This window comes from Cygnus atratus, chromosome 4, assembly GCF_013377495.2.
Source record: "Cygnus atratus isolate AKBS03 ecotype Queensland, Australia chromosome 4, CAtr_DNAZoo_HiC_assembly, whole genome shotgun sequence".
NCBI classification, from domain to species: Eukaryota; Metazoa; Chordata; class Aves; order Anseriformes; family Anatidae; genus Cygnus; species Cygnus atratus.
The window spans coordinates 47,415,904-47,436,002 of NC_066365.1; the positions used below are offsets into that span (position 1 = coordinate 47,415,904).

General features: G+C 39.5%; 1 protein-coding gene across 4 annotated transcripts in view; it reads right to left on the bottom strand.

The window, feature by feature from the left end:
• LOC118251632 (bifunctional methylenetetrahydrofolate dehydrogenase/cyclohydrolase 2, mitochondrial) overlaps positions 1 to 19,201 on the bottom strand; it is a 48,250-nt gene extending 29,049 nt beyond the window's left edge. For all 4 annotated transcript variants that reach the window (XM_035553982.2, XM_035553961.2, XM_035553998.2 and 1 more), the window contains exons 1-5: positions 19,027 to 19,201; positions 10,905 to 11,089; positions 9,580 to 9,702; positions 4,591 to 4,743; positions 3,722 to 3,829 (exon numbers count right to left, since the gene is read on the bottom strand). In XM_035553982.2, coding sequence (XP_035409875.1) covers positions 3,722 to 3,829; positions 4,591 to 4,743; positions 9,580 to 9,702; positions 10,905 to 11,089; positions 19,027 to 19,151 — 694 coding nt within the window. In that variant the 5' untranslated portion in view covers positions 19,152 to 19,201. The remainder of the gene's footprint in view (positions 1 to 3,721; positions 3,830 to 4,590; positions 4,744 to 9,579; positions 9,703 to 10,904; positions 11,090 to 19,026) is intronic.
• Positions 19,202 to 20,099: the final 898 nt, after the last annotated feature.

A 20,099-nucleotide genomic window follows, 5' to 3' on the forward strand; every position in this document is an offset into this window, starting at 1 on the left:
CCAAACAGTACATAAAGCCTGCATGTCTAGATTCCTTCTATTTTTCTTCTCTCCGAAGTCACTTATTGATCCCAAAGGCAACTAATAATAATTAAAAAAAAGAAAAAAGGAGGAACATGACAAAAGAATTATTCATTGTTACTTTTGATTTTGCTAATCTAAAGAGTCTTCTCTCCAATTGTTGATTTGTTTTTATGGAGGTCTCACACACATTCTTGAGTCATGTTCAGATTGTAGAGACAGTTATAGTTTTCCTCCTTTGGAGGCCTCATTCTAAAACAAACTAAAAACAAAACGCTGCCTGCTGTAGGAGAATCATGTCTGTTCTTTGGTGCGACACACTTCCCTTCTCTAGGAAATGTTCTATGAAGGGTGATCCTTCACACATGGAAGTCAAACTTATCACTGGATTCTGGAAAGAAAAGCTTGAATAAAACAGAGTAATGTTCTGTTATCAAATTTTCAGGTAAGGATAAGAAAGATGTTTTATCTGAAACTACAATCATTACTTCTAAAAACACGTATATAGTAAGGTTATTTTGACCTCTTGTACTGTATACAGCAAGGAGGCTGAGAGAAAACAATGGATTAGATCTGAAGTTATGAATATTCACAGCTTTTAAGAATTCAAATCATTTCCTCTGAATAATTTAGAAATGCATGTCTGTAGTCAGCTCCTGAAACCAAGCAATTACTCTCAACACTAAAAAAAAAAGCCAACCCCACCTTCCAAATAGCAGCCCAGAAGGTTACAGACACCTCTGAAAGGGTAGATTTTCCATTTGAGATCAGGCCAAAACAGAAAATAACTACTTTTACACTGTTACTTTTGCTGAAAGAAGACAGAGGAAGATATTTAGGAAATAAGGTTTAGCATGATACTGCGAAGCTATTTCACTAGCTTATTATGTAAAGTCTCTTGACCTGTCTATCAAGAACACAAATTGCTCTGTAAGTTTACAGATAGTTTTCCTACGTGATCAGTTATCGCCACCTGCAGGACGTTACAGTTTCTACATATATCACAGATGAAGACAGACCCCAGCTTTCCAGTTTTGCTTCTGAAGAATTGAAAACCTACTACTGAAAAAAAGAAAATTACACCAAACCAAACCTACAAACCTATCCACACACCTTGCATCACTTTTCAACCACATTTATTTCACGAAGGCAGTACCAGTTGCTGTTAAAACCATATCCTGACTGATAACCTGAACCTGTTTTATCAATCAGCACTTGCAATGTCTTGTCTGGGCTCTGACCTCATCAACAGAAAGTAAGAAAGAAAAAGAAAAAAGCTTCCACTTAATTCATCTTAATGAGCTTAAACCGTTCTAAATGTGCACATAGAGGAAAGCCTGCCATTGTTTGGTAATAAATAAAAATGTGCAATTTTACATGTCATTTTCATGTTCAAAACATTTCATCTATAAACTGCACACTTGCTAAAGCTACCTCATCTTGTATCTCGAACACATACATCTTGCCCTGCTACCAGCTGCTAAAACACTTGTGGAAAGGATAATTCCACTTCAGCTATTACTTTTATTACATTCACATTTTCAATCTGTACTTTAGCTCCACCTCCTCATTTCAGGCAACATTAGCTTTATGCATTCTCTTTCACTGCCTGTCTCAGCTCATCTCAACTGACTTCAGCTTCTTCTCTGTCACGATACATCCCTAAGTTGCGATAACCACTGTGGTAGAGCTGAAACCACTGTCTAGCCTGCCTTCCCTTCCACACCCAGCCAGACTTTTGCTCCAAGCAGGACAAGATAGTTAACTGCAGAATACCAACCAGATCTTCAAAGGTAGCCCACTCCACATGTCTGGAATGAAAACTGTACTCCCAGCTTGGAAAGGATTTATTAGCAGGTACACAACCAATACGTGTTTAGTGCTTGTTCAGTGTGCAAGAACAACAGATGTTCTTTTGTTTTCTTATTGTCAGATGCCTTACAGTGTATACTACTGCTTTGCAGGTTGGAAACCAAGAAAGACTGCCTTATAAAGGCATCCATTTCTTCAGAATAATGAAAGATAATGTTAATAGGTAACGATAACAAGTTAACTCTTTTCACGTCTAGATTCCAGGGTGGGGAGAGGTATATTTGAATGTTTTTCTGTCCCCACACAGCACACTTGACATACATGTCATTAATGACAACCCCAGCAAATGGCGCTACTGGTGAAGTAAGTGTGCATTACGCCAGAAATCAGAGCCTAGGTAGACTACCTTGAAGGAGAACAAAGCTCATTCATAGCCCAGCAGACTCACAGACTAGCTCCCAAGAGCAAGTCACACTGTTGGCCAGCCAAAGTACAGCTACAGTCCCAGAATATAAGACAACTCAGAGACATGGACCCAACTAACACAAAAGGTGACAACTACAAAACACTATTTACAGCATGAACACTTCTGCACCACTACTTAGGGTTTTAGAATAAGTTGCTGAAAGTACCACAGGTTGTTAAACCTCTTCATTTCCCACTGAGAAACATGGAAGTAGGTTACAACGTACGTCTGCACCAAAGAAAGCCTCTTACCAACTTCATTGCTGGATCACTGAAAAGCTCTGCCAGTACTACATGGAACCCAGTATTTGCAGTAAATGGCAAAAATCCTACTAATTTTCACAGGAATATGGGATAAGACCAAAATTACACACCAATGGTAATTACAATTCAAACACTCCGAGAAGTTTCAAATAGCAACTTTCCCACAGAGGCTGAATGGAAAAACCAACTCTATGATTAGTAAGAAGCTTTTAGCGTTTCATTATATTAATAACAGATTTCACTCCACTCCTATTACATTTGTCTGGGATTAAACATCCACGTTTACCTCCTTCGTGCACACCACTGTGGCAGTTTCTAACATCAAAATGAACCTGCAAAACAACAGTGTTCTATGTAATGTTTATTTGTTTCCTACAACACTGTTACAGCAGCACATACATGCTTCTATAATTAATATTACTCAAAAACATTCTCCTTACACCCTATGATTTCCAAGGGGATATAAACTGCACTGCAGAAAAATCCCCCAGACCAACATGTAGTATCATAAAGCTTACACTGAAAAGCTACTTTGTTGGTAATTACGGTATTTTCATAATCACAGCCTAACCAACATAGCACAACACAAGCATTATATTTAATGCTTTTATTTATGTACGGAAAAACTTGAAATCAGCATTATATAAGCGTGAAGATAAGGCTTATAAGCTATTTTACTTAGTATAAACATCATACAAACTGCTGTAGCTCTAAGGCTATGCTGTCAGGTACTATCCTCAATGTTTGGTGCTAACAATATTTAGAATTATAGAATGGTTTGGGTTGGAAGGGACCTTTAAATATCATTTAGTTCCAACTCCCCTGCCATAAGCAGGGACACCTTTCACTAAGTCAGGTTGCTCCAGGTCCCTTCCACAGAATCATTTAAGTTGGGAAAAGATCCTTAATTTAAATGGAAGCTGTTTCAAAAGGTTAAGAAAGTGATGACGTAACACCAGAAAAAGTTCAGTCCAGAAACTGACCTTCTCTCCTGAGAAACGATCAGGAAATATATCAGCAAATTAACTTCCTTGCTCCAGTTGCAAATGTCACGCAAGACACAAAAGCTCTCTCTTTATCCGAATCCTCAGTTTAGCTTAATTTTAATGATTTTGCACGTTAAAGCATTAAGAATACCTGACAACATTGACCGTCTTACCGCCAGGTCTTTCATGCTCTCCGTCAGTATGTAAAAGCATTGAAATCGGCATTCCAACATTCTTAGATCTTCCAGCTACAACAACATTTTTTCCAAATGTTTGGATTCCTTCAAAGAAAACAACACAGAACAAAACAGAGCACAAGATTTTGCTATTTTGAGATAAACCCCTTCTTCTCAATGCCCAAGATCTAATTATTTGCTGTTGCAGACTGCTGATACCAATATGACTTGGAAACCCACAAGGTTGAACTGGAGGTATGAATCTACAAAGTAAGTTTTGACTTTCAGAGTAGAAACAGAACTGACAACTAATTTAGGTCATCTAAATCTCTCTTTGGAGGGACTTAATTTCTGTTCTCTGACCACAAATTGAAGCACAAGCTCATACGCCAATCAATAGGAGCATCTATAATTACACATTAAAAAGATGTCATATTATAAATATCCTTTCCCCTTCTAGTAACCAATTTACATGTTCTCAATTCTGTTGTTCTTCCCCCCCCCTTGCCCTACAAGAAATTACAAATCGAAATCTTGTATTTGATAACTAATCACAAAGTAAAGAATATTACTTAAAGTTCCTTGCAACACTAACAAGCAGAAAGGAAGTGGAAAAAAACCCTTTGAGTATTTTACATGAACTACCACCTACGCTTAATTAATAGTTACAATACTGGTAAAAAAATAAAGTGAAAAATCTCATTATCTTTGGCACCTCCTTATTTTTTAGATTAATCCCCTAAACACTGGTTCTCCAATGAGTGCAAAACATTAGGATAGCCCACACCTTCTAATTCACACCTGACTTAATCTTCATTCATTTTCTGCATCTTAAATAAAAGTTTCAATAGAGTTCAGTTTCTTACCTGTCCGCTTTATTATTTCCCACACGGCAGCAGCAGTTGCAGGTATTATTGAAGGCTGATCAAGACACAGACGTCCAATGTTAATAATATGAAATCCATCCACATCCTTTTCGGGTGCGATAGCATTACAAACTGTTCGCTCATCTATATGGTCTGGGAAACATTGCTTTCAAATTACATTTCTTTCACTTGTCAGGAGTCATCAATCCTACCTGAATCATTACACTGAGAAACAAAGTTTCATCTAGCTAAAATAATCTCCCCCTCAATGAAGGGTTGAGGTTCTAACTTCCGTCTAGTCATCTACTGGAAATTCAATGAGTCAGTGCATAACACTGCTAATACAAAAGATTTGATCAAACTTTAAGACTGATACTCAATTATGACAATTATTGAAGAGTTTAAGCACAACGCTTGAGTCTCTTCTACAATCTAGAAGCACTAATTATAATTTGGCTCAGAAAAATCATAGGAAAAAAATCATTTTGTGCATATTACCCATCTCTAACAGACCACAAGATATATGACCAAAGTTTTAATCAAACGTAAGGAAATGGTAATCTCAAACAATTTTTACAGGTCTTATCTTTAGTTTCAATTTTATAACATGACAATTGCTTTAAAGAATTTGCCGATCGGGGGATCAAGATAGATCCTACTTCTCTGGAAAACTAACAATGAAAAAAATTGTTTGATAGTGAGGAGCTCAAAACATTAAATATGGTTGAAATGAAGACACCTGCACATAACTTTTTATCTATAACTATTCATTATAAGCATTTTTCATACACACTAGCAACACAGGATAAGTCTGCAGCTGCTTAAAGTTTAGAACACACAAGCATTGATAGTAATAATGATAAAAATATGCGTTAGCCAGTTCCAACTCCGTGAAGTTACAAAACCAAGTATAAAAGTTGCATACATTAGGACACTCTAGAGGAACAGCTCTATAAAGCATGTCTTCATGCTGACCCAGAAAGGACACCATTTAAAAAATGTATTTAACCTTTTCCAGAACTACACTCAAGCTTTAGTACCATCTCAGAACTATTTTTTGCATCTCTTCTATAAGGACAGAATGCCCATTCTAGACTAGATCCCTAACTGAACTCTGCTATTGTGAGGTGATACATCCCAAAGGCCAATTTGGGGTGCATAATAGTAAATATATAAAATAATAAAAAAAAGCCCAATAAAGGGGAAAATGAGTGTTGATCATGAAATTGAGGCATTTCAAATAACAGTGTTTTATAGACATCTTTATGATATTTAGTGGTCACCTTGCTCTATTCATGTATTGTCTTATTTTGCATAAAAAGAAGAAATCTAATTAAAAGATATCATGCATATTAAGGAACTTAAAATACGGTAAGCTCATGTTAAAAGCTTTCCAATTAAAACAAACAAACAAAAAACACCTTAGAGTTACACCAGACTATGCTTAACAGGCTTTACTATTATGATTTGAGATTGAATTCTCCATTTTCCCAAGGGATAAAGTTCCATTCTGTATCCTACAGATAAGGCCTGTGGAAATTAAGGTGTTAAGTACATTGAGGAAAGTAACTTTTTTTTTTTTTGGGAAAAGAGAGCTTGTGAACCTTGTATAAGTCAGTTTTTCAGAAAAAAAAAACAAAACTGTCAGCCATGTTTTTCTTTGAACCTGGGGGATGACAGAACATTTCTCTGACAAAGACCTCTTTCCTGTCTGTCTTTAGCTTCCCTGAAACAGACAGGCAAAAGTCAATTTCATGTAAGAGGCAGAGAAGTCTGTTTTATAAGCATTTTTTCCACTAAGAATTGATTTATGAAATTTCAAAAAAAAGGGCACAATGTACTGGAAAGAAGTACAACTGTATAGCTAGGAACATGTCAGCTGGCACGGACCTGAGAACCAAAGATGTGGACACCTTCCTGGCCTCATCAGAGATGCTTATAAAGCGCCAGCTTGGTCATCATCATCCCCTATGCTCCTCCAACAAGAAACAACAGTTGCAATTGTATATGTAGTAGAGGCAAGTAAAAGCTACACATTAGATAGTTACTCAAGATATTCTTCCTGGTTTATTTCCACTGGGCTACAGTATCTTCTCATTTTTCTCCCCCTCTCTTTTTGCTCCAGAGGAGCAAAGTCATTTCTTCGGCGTTAGTGCCAGTCTCACCGAACACACTTAGCCTTCTTTCAGCTGAGGTTCATCCAAACCTCCTTGCTGTCATTTCAAGCTCCTCTTATTTACATAATAAATAACATGTGCCTCCAATGCAGACATACTAAAAATGAAGACTGGTTTTCAAAAGAGAAGACTGATGAAAATGGTAACAATGGAACATAAGAGATTCTAAAATATGCCACGTGGATCAAGAAATACGGACTGGAAGCAAGGAAGAAGCTGTTCAGCAGCAGCGACGAGCTCCTTGGAAATCTTTTTGAGAAGCTGTACTGGGCCCTTGCTATGATTTTAGTGCTTGGCTCCATCGAAGCAGGTTGCTCTTTGGCTGGCACTGTCCTTCACAACAGAAGGACGTGATGTTTATCCCAATTTGTCCCACACTTCGTTGCTACTTAGAATGCAAAAAACTTGACGTTTTCTTAGTTTTAATCTCAAACAAGCATCTAACATGTCACAGCCATCTTCCAGGCAATGGAAGAGATAAGTAAACTCTCCACGAAACCATTACCATATCAGAAGCAATGCACTCAAAAGGTGCACAGAAAGGAAGTTTTCCTCGGGCAAAGATGATAATCCTCAAAGTTAAGTTGCTCCATCTCACAAAAGTCAAAGAGAACAAAGCTATTCTCTGCTTCTATTTTTATCCCAATGTTGATCAAAAGCCACACCTGTGTGTGGTTTATTGAAAAAATAAATATGTATCCAAAACCACACAACCATCCCAACTGTGGGGTAAGCAGCCACTACTGATCAAGTTTTCACAACTTCTGGGCTTTGTATCCTTCCATTACAGTACAAGTTGAAAGGACGTTGGAAAATTGGAGGTAAATAACTTTTCTGCCCTTCTCTCTCTAATGTTCCTTTGCCAGAGCATGACATTTCAGCAGTAAATAAATAATATCAAGTAATAATTCAGCACTCCAAGCTACATCCATCATAAAAAAGAATTTCCTGAACATTTTCAGTTCATGATAGATTAGATATGTACCTTTACTGTATATCTACGTGGACAAAGTGGTATTGGAAAGGTTCTGCTGTTAACTAAATTACTCCAAGGTTTTACTACAGTAGGCAACAGCCAGGCTTCAAATTAGCAAGTTTTACAGGTTAAATTGAAACTATTTAGTCTTAACATAGTTACTGTAACAGACATACTGTAGTTCTTGAAGGGGATGTTAACCCAGTTATTTGAGGCCTTAAAACATTTAAAGGTACTAGCAATAGACATGTGAGTTGACACAACCAGAGTCATGTTCACATTATTTCTTTTCAAATGTTCAACAGGTTTAAAAATTACTAAGGCTTCAGTCCCTTGTTGAATTATGTATCCTCTGTACAATGAAGGCAGACTGCTCAAAAGCCTATTGCATGTCCTGATCCATCTCATAACAAGTGTTTCTGCAAGCGGTACCCAACAATTTTACGTAGGATCAGCACAAGAATGATGTGACACACAACACCTCCCTTTTCTGGGGAATGCAGCCACGGATTGGGAGTCCAGAGGGTGACTCTCTCCTATGTTACACACATTGCAGAAGTTTTCCATCCCTCGGCTGTCAGTGCTGAATCTCTTGTATGAGTTCTTAATATTGATGACAACTTGTTAAATAACCTGTCTGTCCTGATCTCTTCTTACAGAGAGAGATCCTTGTCCTAAGCAAACCCACCACTTTCAGCCAGCTCCCATAGTTCATTACTTTGTATCCAAGACTTCCTTCTCCTTACTGGTGTTATACTTCCACCTTGTGGCCAACTTATCCCAGCAGGTGGCAAATTTGGGCACAACCATCAGGAAATGCAAAAATAAGTAAATATATCAGTGTTCATTCTAACAAGGAGTCTATTATCAACATGAACAAAGCACATCTTTCTTTTCCTCCATAAACATACCACCTGTCCCATTGATGTTTTGGGGACGCACAATTAAGACTGTAAGAACTGTCTGAAAGTGAAAACCAAGACTACAAGAGGGGAAACAAAGAGCTTACCTAAAAACTGATCTTCCACTTCACAATCACCAGTTTTGTTTACAAACACTAACACATCAGGTCCCACCTTGTGCTAGGACTTGCACCTGTAAATCCCCAAAAAAGACCGTTTCTGCCCTTCAGAGCCTACAGTCTAAATATATGATAAAGACAACATCTGGAAATACCGAAGCGCGGCAAACTCAACATACCAGTCAGTTTATTAAAATAAATCTAGTAATTCAGGCACATCTCTACAAGAAAGTTTATACTGGTTTAAATAAGTTGATTTCGGTAGGTTTGTAAGAAAATCTGCAAAGTTTACCTCTGTCTAAGGACCATCTTGCCAGCTACTGACAACTCATTTGTATGGATCAGCCACGTGAGTTTTTAGTACAGACTGCAAGGGGGTAAATAATCAGCTAGAATATTATAGAAGCTTTTGGGTCCTCAGCACAGAGCTCACCTGGAACACTGGGGAAAACATAGAACAGGCAAAAATTGGAACTGCTGTGAGAAAGGCTGTAGCATCATCTGCTAAATAGCATAACTTGGCACAAGGTGGTGGATGAAGAGCAAAGGTCTGTGGCAAAGGTCTTGGAGTTCAAGGAAAAGCAGTGCAACATGTTAAGAAGAAAATAAAACCAGAGAAGTCAAATAGATAAAATTGGGGGGGGTTGTTCTGTGTACAACAAAAAATATTTTTATAATCTCTTCATTTAGTCCTTCATTATATGTGTCCACTTTTAAGAGTTTCTTAGATCACTGCGATAGACTTGCCACAGCAAAAGGTGTTAAACATTTTCCTCTCACACTGTATTAGAGGAGTGAGATAAGAGATCACTTACCTGGGAGAGGTAGCTGAACTAATACACCACTAACTGATGGATCCTTATTGAGTTTTAATGTCATATCTAACAGTTCTTCCTGAGAAATGTCTTCAGGCCTTAGTATGATCTCACTAGAAATGCCTGATAAAAAACAAAAACATATTAGCAATCAGGAAATTTATCTACACAGAGCTTACTCATTTTGTCTATCAACTTGCCTAATGCTTGACAAACGTCTTCTATAATCATACAGTACTTCCAAAAAAAATCTCACTTGAATTCTCTGGGCTTTAATGCTGTATTTCTAGGTATCAGGTGCAATCTCTCAATGAACCATGCAAAAAAAAAAATCAGTAGTTTGACATAGTAGCTTCAAAAGTATATAAAAAAAGTTTTAATACTGGCAATATGATGACTTTTCTGCTACTATGAGACAAAATTCAGATTTTTCAAGTTACTTTACACGATTGCAGCTCCACGGTGAGCAATGAAGTTGAAGTTTTCTGTTTAAGCTACTTCCATTTGGAAGTGAGATGCTGTACTGACTGGTCGTTATTCCAGGCCATCAGTTACTGTGCTTCACACTATTTGATTTCTACCTGACAGTTTGCCCTTCATATATAGGGCTTTGAAATACGGGTTTTGGATTGGCTTGCCTGAATTTACAGCAGACCTAAAGCTTCCAACAGCCCAGAAATTTCAGGACATACAGCAGACACACGTGAAGATGCCTATTGTTAATGACTTCAGGAAGGAAATTACTTTTTTTTTTCTTTGACTTAGTAACTGTTTACATTAACTGCAGGTTAGTAGAGTTCACTACTGAAGTTGGAGACAGTCCGAACAATCCACACATAAAAGGAGGACTATAACTGGTACTGACAAGGTAAGCTCTTAAGTAAATATCCTTTATTTGAAGGTAATCAGTGTCTTGCAGAAAGAATTTATACCTAAAAACTGAAAGAACTCCCCTTAGATTTGCTTTATTCACCCAGCCTTTCAAAAACAGTTAGACATTTAACTGTCAAAAAACTCCCCCAATGTCCACCCACCTTTAGTTTGCAGTTTCTTAAAGTAATGGCCCAAACTGTTTCCCAATAACAATTTAAGGCACTGCATTAAATTTATCCCTACTGTTCACATTATGTAAAAACTACTTTTTTCATATATCAGTACAACTTTTCCATGTTAGCTTGATCAGAGAAATTGAGGAAAAAAGTGTAAAATCAAGTAAAGATACAAAGGAGATCATTCTCCCACTTCTAGATATATATATGTATATATATTTAAAGCACAGTATCTTGTGCTTACCAAAATAAGCATTTATATTGTATAGTACATACCTACAGCTGCAGCTGCTTTTACCTTGTTTCGAACATATATGTGACTAGCTGGATTGTCTCCTACTAATACAACAGTGAGATGAGGCCTCTTGTTTCCAAAGGATATCCACGATTCCACATCCCTTTGAACTTCCTTCAAGACTTCTTTAGCAAGCTTTGTCCCTGAGATAACAGTTGCTTCATCGCTATAAAGACAAAAAGACACAAAACACATCTAAAAATTGCATGAACAAGACACTTAAGTTTGTGATCTACTGTGTTAAAATACTTGCAAGTCCTTGGACTAGTAGCATTCCAAATATTATTTGAAGAAATACTAATGCAGTACAAATCCACCTGTGGAAAAAGCAAACTCTTATTTAAGGGGAATTTTTATGTCTTCAGATGATCTTATTTGAAAAGCATTTAAGTGCCACCAGTGCATACAAAACAGAAGCTTCACCTGCCTTCTGCCTCACACCCCACCTTCCCAGCACACATAGCCAATCTGGTTTAGTAACTATCAATTCCATCAATTCCTGTGTTTGGGAACAGGACACAAGAACAGTCTTACACCATGAAGTTGTTTCTGTCTTAAAGAATTTTTCTACTCACTCCCCAAACTTACTTCAAAAAATGTGTGACATGGGATTTTGTCCAAATCTTGATTATAATGTTTCTCAGATTTCTTAAAATTAGCTTAGATACATCTACGCTGATGACGTCAAGGGCTGCTCTTACACCCTCTGTTTTCATGTCCCCGTCCTTCCCAAAATCTCGCTCTTCACCTCAACCAGAACTATGGTAGACAAACATCCTCCTCCTGGGAAGTGCCCACCACCATTGCCCTGCCTGTGTAGCAAAGGCAGAGGAAAACTCAAGAGTCTCGTACTTCCAACTGGCTCCAGCCCCCCTCAGCAACATTCCCTCCATCACTGCAGTGATCATGACCCCAACCAAGGATGCAGAACCCCCCAAATGCACCCCTCCAACCTGCAAGAAATAAACTTTCAGTATGCATCACTTTCAGGTACTATGATACTAACTTTTTAATGAAATAAGCCAACCTTTATAAATTAACTCTACTGCTTGGCAGGGGAAGGAAAGAAGAAGCAGGAACAGAGAGAAAGCCAGAGGGCAAGAAATTGTGGTGTTGCTGACTCAGTTTGAAACAGGGTATTCTATACAATTCAACATCATAATTTTAAGCAGCCAAGAAGATGAGGTTCCGTTTCACTTCTTCCAGAGATTTGTGCACCTTCTGCCGCTCTTGGTAAATCTTAATAACCCAAGAAGCTAAAAGCAGAAGGGTCTGAAGTTAAGTAAGCTGGGGCAGGAAGAAATCCCCCAAAACACCAGGCTAAGGCTTTATATAAAAGAAGTCATCTAAACTTCACCTCTCTATCTGACTGATAGATGAGGAAATCCAGTCTATGTTTCAGATCACTGAACAACAGTGCTATGAGGACTCTGCTACAAAGAACAAAATATCTGAACACACATTTTTCTGGATCAGAAATAATAGTAGCCAACTCTATTTTCTCCTACAACTCATTCCCTTCAAATAACATGAAAATTTTTGAACAATAAGATGACAACTGTCAAAACGTATTTTAAAATAACATTTATTTCAAGTGGAACACAAAGTAGATCATAACAGTGCTGCAAACAGCAGCACTGCTGAGCAGAGGGTGACATTAAGTAAGAAATTCGACTGACAAGCCCAACCCTCGCCCTTGCACGATACTGGTGACAACAAAATTCAAACTTAGCCTTTCAGAGCTTTACCAATTTCTTTCATTAACTTCCTATGCTCTCCTCAGTTGCTAGCTGCTCAAAGATCAAGTGCATCTCTACCAAAACTGCTCTTAAGGCCTGTTTTATTGGGATCCCCCAAATGCCAGCTTGATCTTACCTTGCTTGTTCTCCTGCTCTCTCAAGTCTTCTCCATGTTCACGCCCGTGTGCTTACTGTCAGCAGAGGTGCTGCTCACCTTGCACACTGTGCATGACGTATTTCTGCACTGCTGAAGCTTTTATCTACACTGTTTGAGCCTCTTGTTTCCTCACAGAAACTCAAAAACTCCTAACACAATATATACCTACAGTTCAGCTTCCTTGGCACAACTATCAGATATTATAACAGTAACAACTTTTCTGACTGTGAAAATGCAGCAAGGTAACACCAAGTCCCTGGAAGCAGAACTACAGATGTGGAGTTACCAGGGAGCAGCTCTTCCCTCTCCTGACAAGGACAACATGCTCCTGGCTCATCAGCTCATAACAGAGACTTGATCTTACTGAGCTGAAAATAAGTTCGAGCTTCCTCCTTGGAAATGAAAGGCTTTACAGGTACACACACACAGAACATAAACCCTGCCTGGAAATGAATAAATAAATTCAACATGACTACTGTTTGACATATTATAAATGTCCCCAATAGAATTATGGCACCAACATGGAAGAGACTTAAAAATAATAACAAATAAATAAATCTCAGTGCCTAGTATTTAAGGGAAAAAAAAAAAAAACAAACAAAACCACCCTGCTGAAACCAAACTATCCAACCATTTGGCCCATTAAGCAAACCAACTTAGGGCACAATACATTAACATCTTGTTTCCTTCAATTTTACTCCAGCTTTAGTTACTTCTCAATATAACCTTCAGCACTGTTTAACTTACATTTATTTTTAAATTAAAAAAAAATCGACATGTGGTTTTATTTATTTTTTTTCCTGTATGGCCTCCTTTTTATGTTCTCATTTCCGTACTTCTCTCATCTGCATGATTTATGCTTTGGCTATACATGCCTTTGGCATGAGACACTTGATTCCATGTACTCATTATGCCAAATAAATAATTAACGCTCAACTATGTAGCAATGGCACATACATTTAATGATACAAAAATTTAACAAATACATATTTAATGATACAAAAACTTAACAAATTTTAATGCCAACAGATATGACGGCCACATCATATTTTATTTTTACTCTAAATGCATTGCCAGAGTATTAGTTCTCCTAATCCTTCAGCAGCCAATTTTAAGTGCATGCCTCTATCTCAAAAGACTAACCACATACTCATTAAGTTTTGAGGATCTCATGTAAATCTGACCATACTCACCCCACTACATTCAAACTTCTCAGTCATCCAAGGACCAAAAAATCAAAAGCAAATGAACTGACCATAGTGCTAAAAAAAAAAAACAACCAAAACACATCACCATACATACACACACAAGAAAACAATTATCCCCCCCCTCATACACACACTGTAAGCTAGGACAAAATGTACATAATATATCGTAGACAGGAGGTGCATTGATTACACTCCACGATGCTTGCATCTTTCTCAATACAGCATAAAGCAAATTTTACAAGCCTAAGTGAAAGTCAATTATAAAAGATAAAAACTTGACTGAACAAATAGCTTCAAGTTAAAACTACTCTAAAAAACAGATACTCTGGGGCACCCCAGATTATAGGATATCAAAATGATCCCACGTTAGTTCACACACGCAGAAGAAAAAAAAGCAAAATCAGAACGTGACATGAAGGTGTGGGATGGCCCTACTTCCAATGAGCTATCCTTTTTTGACATTCCCATAGCTATGTGGATACTTTCAAGACGTAAAAAAAACTTATCACTTGACAGTGTAGCTCTATTTGCCATATCCATAACTTAAAGGTGCTGGGGAGTGAGATGCTACTGAGTACGTATGCATTTATGCTGTTATGGAAGCGACTCCAGGTCTCAAGGAGAATCTCACTGAAAACTACGTAGAGAAAAATACTCAGCTAAAACCGTGAGCCTTTGCTTTGGAGGCTGACTGTGAACCACGCAGCAATTGAAATCACCAAATAATTTGTGAAAGGTCAGTATCTTACAGAATTACAGATAAATAGCCTGCAAAGTTTCAGATGCATTGTTCTCTCCTCAAAAAATAATAAAAAAAAAAGGAAGCAAAGTAAAACATAAGCTTTTTTTTTTTTGGTGCTGATCTCTCTAAATCTTATTATTATTTGTAGCAGGCTGGAAAGCTTCCCCCCACCACCATCCACTCATGGCTGGTGATCACAACCATGGCTCTACCACGCACGATTTACTAATCTCAGTACAATGTCATCAGCACAATCCTTTTTTTGAACAAAGCAAAGCACAGTAGCTTGATAATGGTTCAGAAACCCAGCATCCCTGTTGCCACAAAAACCAAGCTATTAAAAGCTTTCCACATGCCCACCAGATTCCACCAAAAACAGAGTCACTGGAACCAACCTGTAAATATTGCTACTGCAACAACCATCACTTGGGTTGAAATGTTCACCATTTTATAAAAGTTCCCTTGCAGAGGTTGTCTAGTCGATTTGAAAGCTTATGTCACCATCACATACAGCAAACATAACCCTTGAAGACCATCTTACTGTCTAAGCAAGAAGTAGAAGCTCTGCCCTATCTCAGCCAGCACCTAAATTGTAGGTTTTACAAATCTAAATACAAATGAAACAAGTGTAAAATAACCATTACATTACTTAGAATATAAAGATTGTATACTTCCTTCCCACAGTTAAGTATGGCACAATCAGCAGGTATTGAATTGTGTTACCATTCTGCAAGTCTACTTGATTAAATGCAATTAAAAAATCCCAGTACTTGGTGTTCACACTTAACCATACATATTTCAGTTATACAAACCAAAATCTCAATACTTAAATAGCTAGTTCAAATGAAGGTCATCTAGAGAGGTCCTAAAATGAATTACTTCAGTACTTATATTATCTCAACTGATCATCTTGCAGAAAGCCAGTATATTGCTCTTCTTATCAAAGATTTTAATAAATTCCCAGAATAAATTATTTATTTTTACACCTTGTGCTCAGCTGAACTTCAACTTCTGTTACTTGAACTTAGCTTGACATATCAAATAAGAAGAGTACCCATGACAGCATTTTACTTCTATTTTCTACAGGGACAGCAGTATTTACTACTTTCCTTCATTATTATTAATTTCTGGTGGGTCCAGAATTTCATTTAGAATTCTGTACAAATTCAGGATATTGTGGAAACACACATTATCTGTTGTCTAACAGAAGTGTGGTTTAAATTAAATAAAAACCTTTCTGAAAAAAAGTAAAGAGACCTGGTATAAAAACAAAAAATTGATTAGCTATTAAAAGAATAAAAGGTTGACATCTCCAGCAGTAATCACTTCCCTGGCCTGAGAACTCTGAACATCCAAAACAAAGACATTTGAACCTTCTCTGCAAATACGCATGCTTGATACTTTAACATGCATTTGTACACACAGGCAGTTAGCACTGGTGGTGTTTAACATATGCTGAGTTAGTTTGCCAAGATTAATGCATTTCATGCTAACCTGCAAAAGCAAATAAAGCCTTCTGTTTTAGATAAAGTCAGAATGACTTTCAACTGCTACAAATCTGATCAGGTTTTTGCATTACTCCTTTCTGTACTATATCCCGGGAGGAAAACAAGGCTGCACCTAGAATAACACTCAGTGGAATAAAAAAAAACACAAAGAAATGATCTAAAAAATGGTTTTGCATTGTCTCAACCATAAGAAGCCACATGACTAGACTAAAATAACTTGCAATTAATACTTGGTTATACTAATGAGATGTATATTTGTCTACTAGCATAGCCAAACAAGGAAAATATTTGGGGACAACTCAACATATGGGCCAAATAAAGCCAACAAACACCAGATTTATTGAGGGACTTGTGTCTAAACCTTGTAAATACATTGGTGTTACAACATTAAGGATTTTAAAGTATTACCCTAACAACATATGGAAAAAATACAGTGGTGAATTCTGAAAAAAATTCTTTCCTCTGCTAGTCTTAAAGATTGGGTGAAAAACAATTGAAACGAAAACACTGCACCTATTTCCACATTAATAAGACAGTATATACAACTGCTCAAGGGAAAATGCTCACGGCTGTCAAATAGAAAAACAGCAAATACTGTAACATAGAATCATAGAATATCCCGAGTTGGAAGGGACCCATAAGGATCATCAAGTCCAACTCCTGGCACCGCACAGGTCTGCCCAAAAGTTTAGACCATGTGACTAAGTGCACAGTCCAATCTCTTCTTAAATTCAGACAGGCTTGGTGCAGTGACTACTTCACTGGGGAGCCTGTTCCAGTGTGCGACCACCCTCTCGGTGAAGAGCCTCTTCCTGATGTCCAGCCTAAACTTCCCTTGCCTCAGCTTCACACTGTTCCCACAGGTCCTGTCACTGGTGATAATGAAGAATAGGTCACCTGCCTCTCCACTCCCTCTCGCGAGGAAGTTGTAGACCGCGATGAGGTCCCCCCTCAGCCTCCTCTTCTCCGGGCTGAACAGGCCCAGTGACCTCAGCCGCTCCCCATGTGTCTTCCCCTCTAGGCCCTTCACCATCTTCATCGCCCTCCTCTGGACACTCTCCAACAGTTTAATGTCCTTTTTGTACTGTGGTGCCCAGAACTGCACACAGTACTCGAGGTGAGGCCGCACCAGCGCAGAGTAGAGCGGGACAATCACTTCCCTCGACCAACTAGCAATGTCATGTTTGATGCACCCCAGGATACGGTTGGCCCTCCTGGCTGCCAGGGCACACTGCTGGCTCATATTCAACTTGCTGTCAACCACAACCCCCAGATCCCTCTCTGCGGGGCTGCTCTCCAGCGTCTCATCGCCCAGTCTGTACGTATAGCCAGGGTTGCCCCGTCCCAGGTGCAGGACCTGGCACTTGCTTTTGTTAAACTTCATGTGGTTGGTGATCGCCCAGCTCTCCAATCTGTCCAAATCCCTCTGCAAGGCCTCTCCACCCTCATCCGAGTCCACAACTCCTCCAAGTTTAGTGTCGTCAGCAAATTTGCTCAGAACACCTTCTAGTCCTACATCCAAATCATTTATAAAAACATTGAAGAGGACTGGCCCTAAAACATGTTCAACATAGCAGATTGAGAACCTAGGTTAACTCCTTTGATGGAAATATTACTTGAAAATCACACCAAGAAAGGCATCAGGTATACAGAAAGGTTATACACTGCAGCAAATTAGCCGAAGCACTCAAAACAACTGAATTATTGTTTTAAATATATCCACATGGAAAACTTGACAGGGTGGAATGTCAGTGAGCAAGTACGCCTGTGCTCCCTGCCCCACTATCATCCCACCTGCTCGTGGATGCTCTTACTCTGAAGCTTGTGTGAAGTTACAATTCACGTACTGAATCTTTCTTGTGACTTGCAAAATGTTACACCAAGATGCCAGCTGCTCTTTTAGATCCACATACACACCACAAGTCCAAAATCATATGAGGCTTCACAACAGGATCTTCTCAACTCTATATATACACCGTATTTCCCAATGAAAACCTCAGTAAAAGCATTATCATAGGAGCATCTACTTTTACCTGAAATTGAAAAAACAGTTACTGCCAGCAAAGAACGAAACTGGGCATACATTGTTCCAGAAACACAGACATTTGTGCAGAAAAACAGCAGAATCACATGCACCAACAAAACATACATAATGCCTAGAAGGTGAAGACACTTAATGCGGTTGTCACAGTATTGCTTACCAAGCTTTTCATATTTGAAAACAGAGGCTACAAAGCTTTCAGCAAACACTGCAGTGCTATGTGAGATACACAGACACCACTTTTTTTTTCCCCCATTTTTTTTCTTCATACTCATCCAGAAGAGAGCAGCACCATGGCACCACACTGCCTGTCCTTCTGAGGGCAGAGATGCAAAAAGATGGACCCCCACCACCACACGTCCCTTCAGAGAGAAATCCTCCAGCATCCATTAAAATATTGTTATACAACCTGACAGACACCAAAAAATTAGTACACGGTAATTCTGCGTAAAACAATCGAGACACAACTGGAGGTCCCAGGAACAAAATAATCCTGAAAAGCTCTACTTCTGCCAGCAGGGGGAAGGAAGACCGAGCTGTAAGGGCTCTCGCACCCAGGTCACCGCCTGGACCCCCCGGGGAGCAGCCGGCCGCCGCCCCGCGTTTTGGGGGGGGCCATTTTGTGTCGCCGCCCTACATTTCAGGGGGGGCCATTTTGTGTAACCCCCACCCCGCGGCGGGGGCGTGGAAGGCGAAGACGCGCCGTACCTGGCGGCGCTGCGGGGGGAGCCGCTGGCGCTGCGGGGCGCCGGGCAGGACAGGGCTCGCCATCTCCTCAGGGGAGCCAAGCACGGGCGCAGCGAGACGGAGGAGGAGAAGGTGGCGGCCGCCATTTCCCTCCCGCCGACCACGAAGCGCAGCCGCAGCCTGGCGGCGAAGGGAGGAGCACGGGGCAAGTAGCGGGGCCGGGGGCGGGCTCGGAGGAGGAGCCAATGGCTCTGACTGGAGCAGCGAGGCTGAGGGGAGAGGCGAGGCGGCAGCCCGGGAAAATTAAAAAACGGAGAGGTTGAGCCTCTGGTGAAGATGCCACCTTGCTGGGCTGAGAGGTTTGAGGTGGAAAACTCAAGAGAAGGTGCGAAGGGCGGGCGACGCCTCTGGGTTTTGCCCTGCTTGGATCCTGCGAGCTGCTGTTCCCGCCAAAAAGTGGCGTGGCAAGCCCGGCCGCGAGTCGGAGCTGCTCAAGCAAGCACAGGATCGCAGAAATGTTTAGCGTGGAAAAAACCCTTAAGGTCATCGAGGCCAACCATCCACCTAACATTGCCAAGTCCACCACTAAACCATAGAATCATAGAACCATGTCCCTAAGCACCACATCCACACGTTTCTTGAGTACCTCTGGGGATGGCGATGCCACCACTTCCCTGGGCTGCCCTTTCCAAGGCCCAATCAGCCTATCTGTGAAGAAATTCTTCCTAATATCCAATCTAAACCTCCACTGACACAATTTGAGGCTGCATTCTTGCATGCTATCACTTGTCACCTGAGAAAAGAGGCTGACACCAACCTCACTATAGCTTCACTTCAGGCAGTTGCAGTATGATGCCCCGCATAATTCTCAGGTACGTCCTCTTGTTTTCCCAGTGGAAGTGTCATGGACTTCCTTGCGATTCATATATTAGTGCCTTCTGTCATATTTTATTGCAGATTTTTCACTACATCCAGAAGAGAAGAAGAAAACTAAACAAGATCTGAAATAGTGTACACAAAGCATGCCAAAATAGTAACAGCAATCTTACCTGCAATACTGAGCCTACCTGAGAGTTGGCAAATTCCTTTATGAA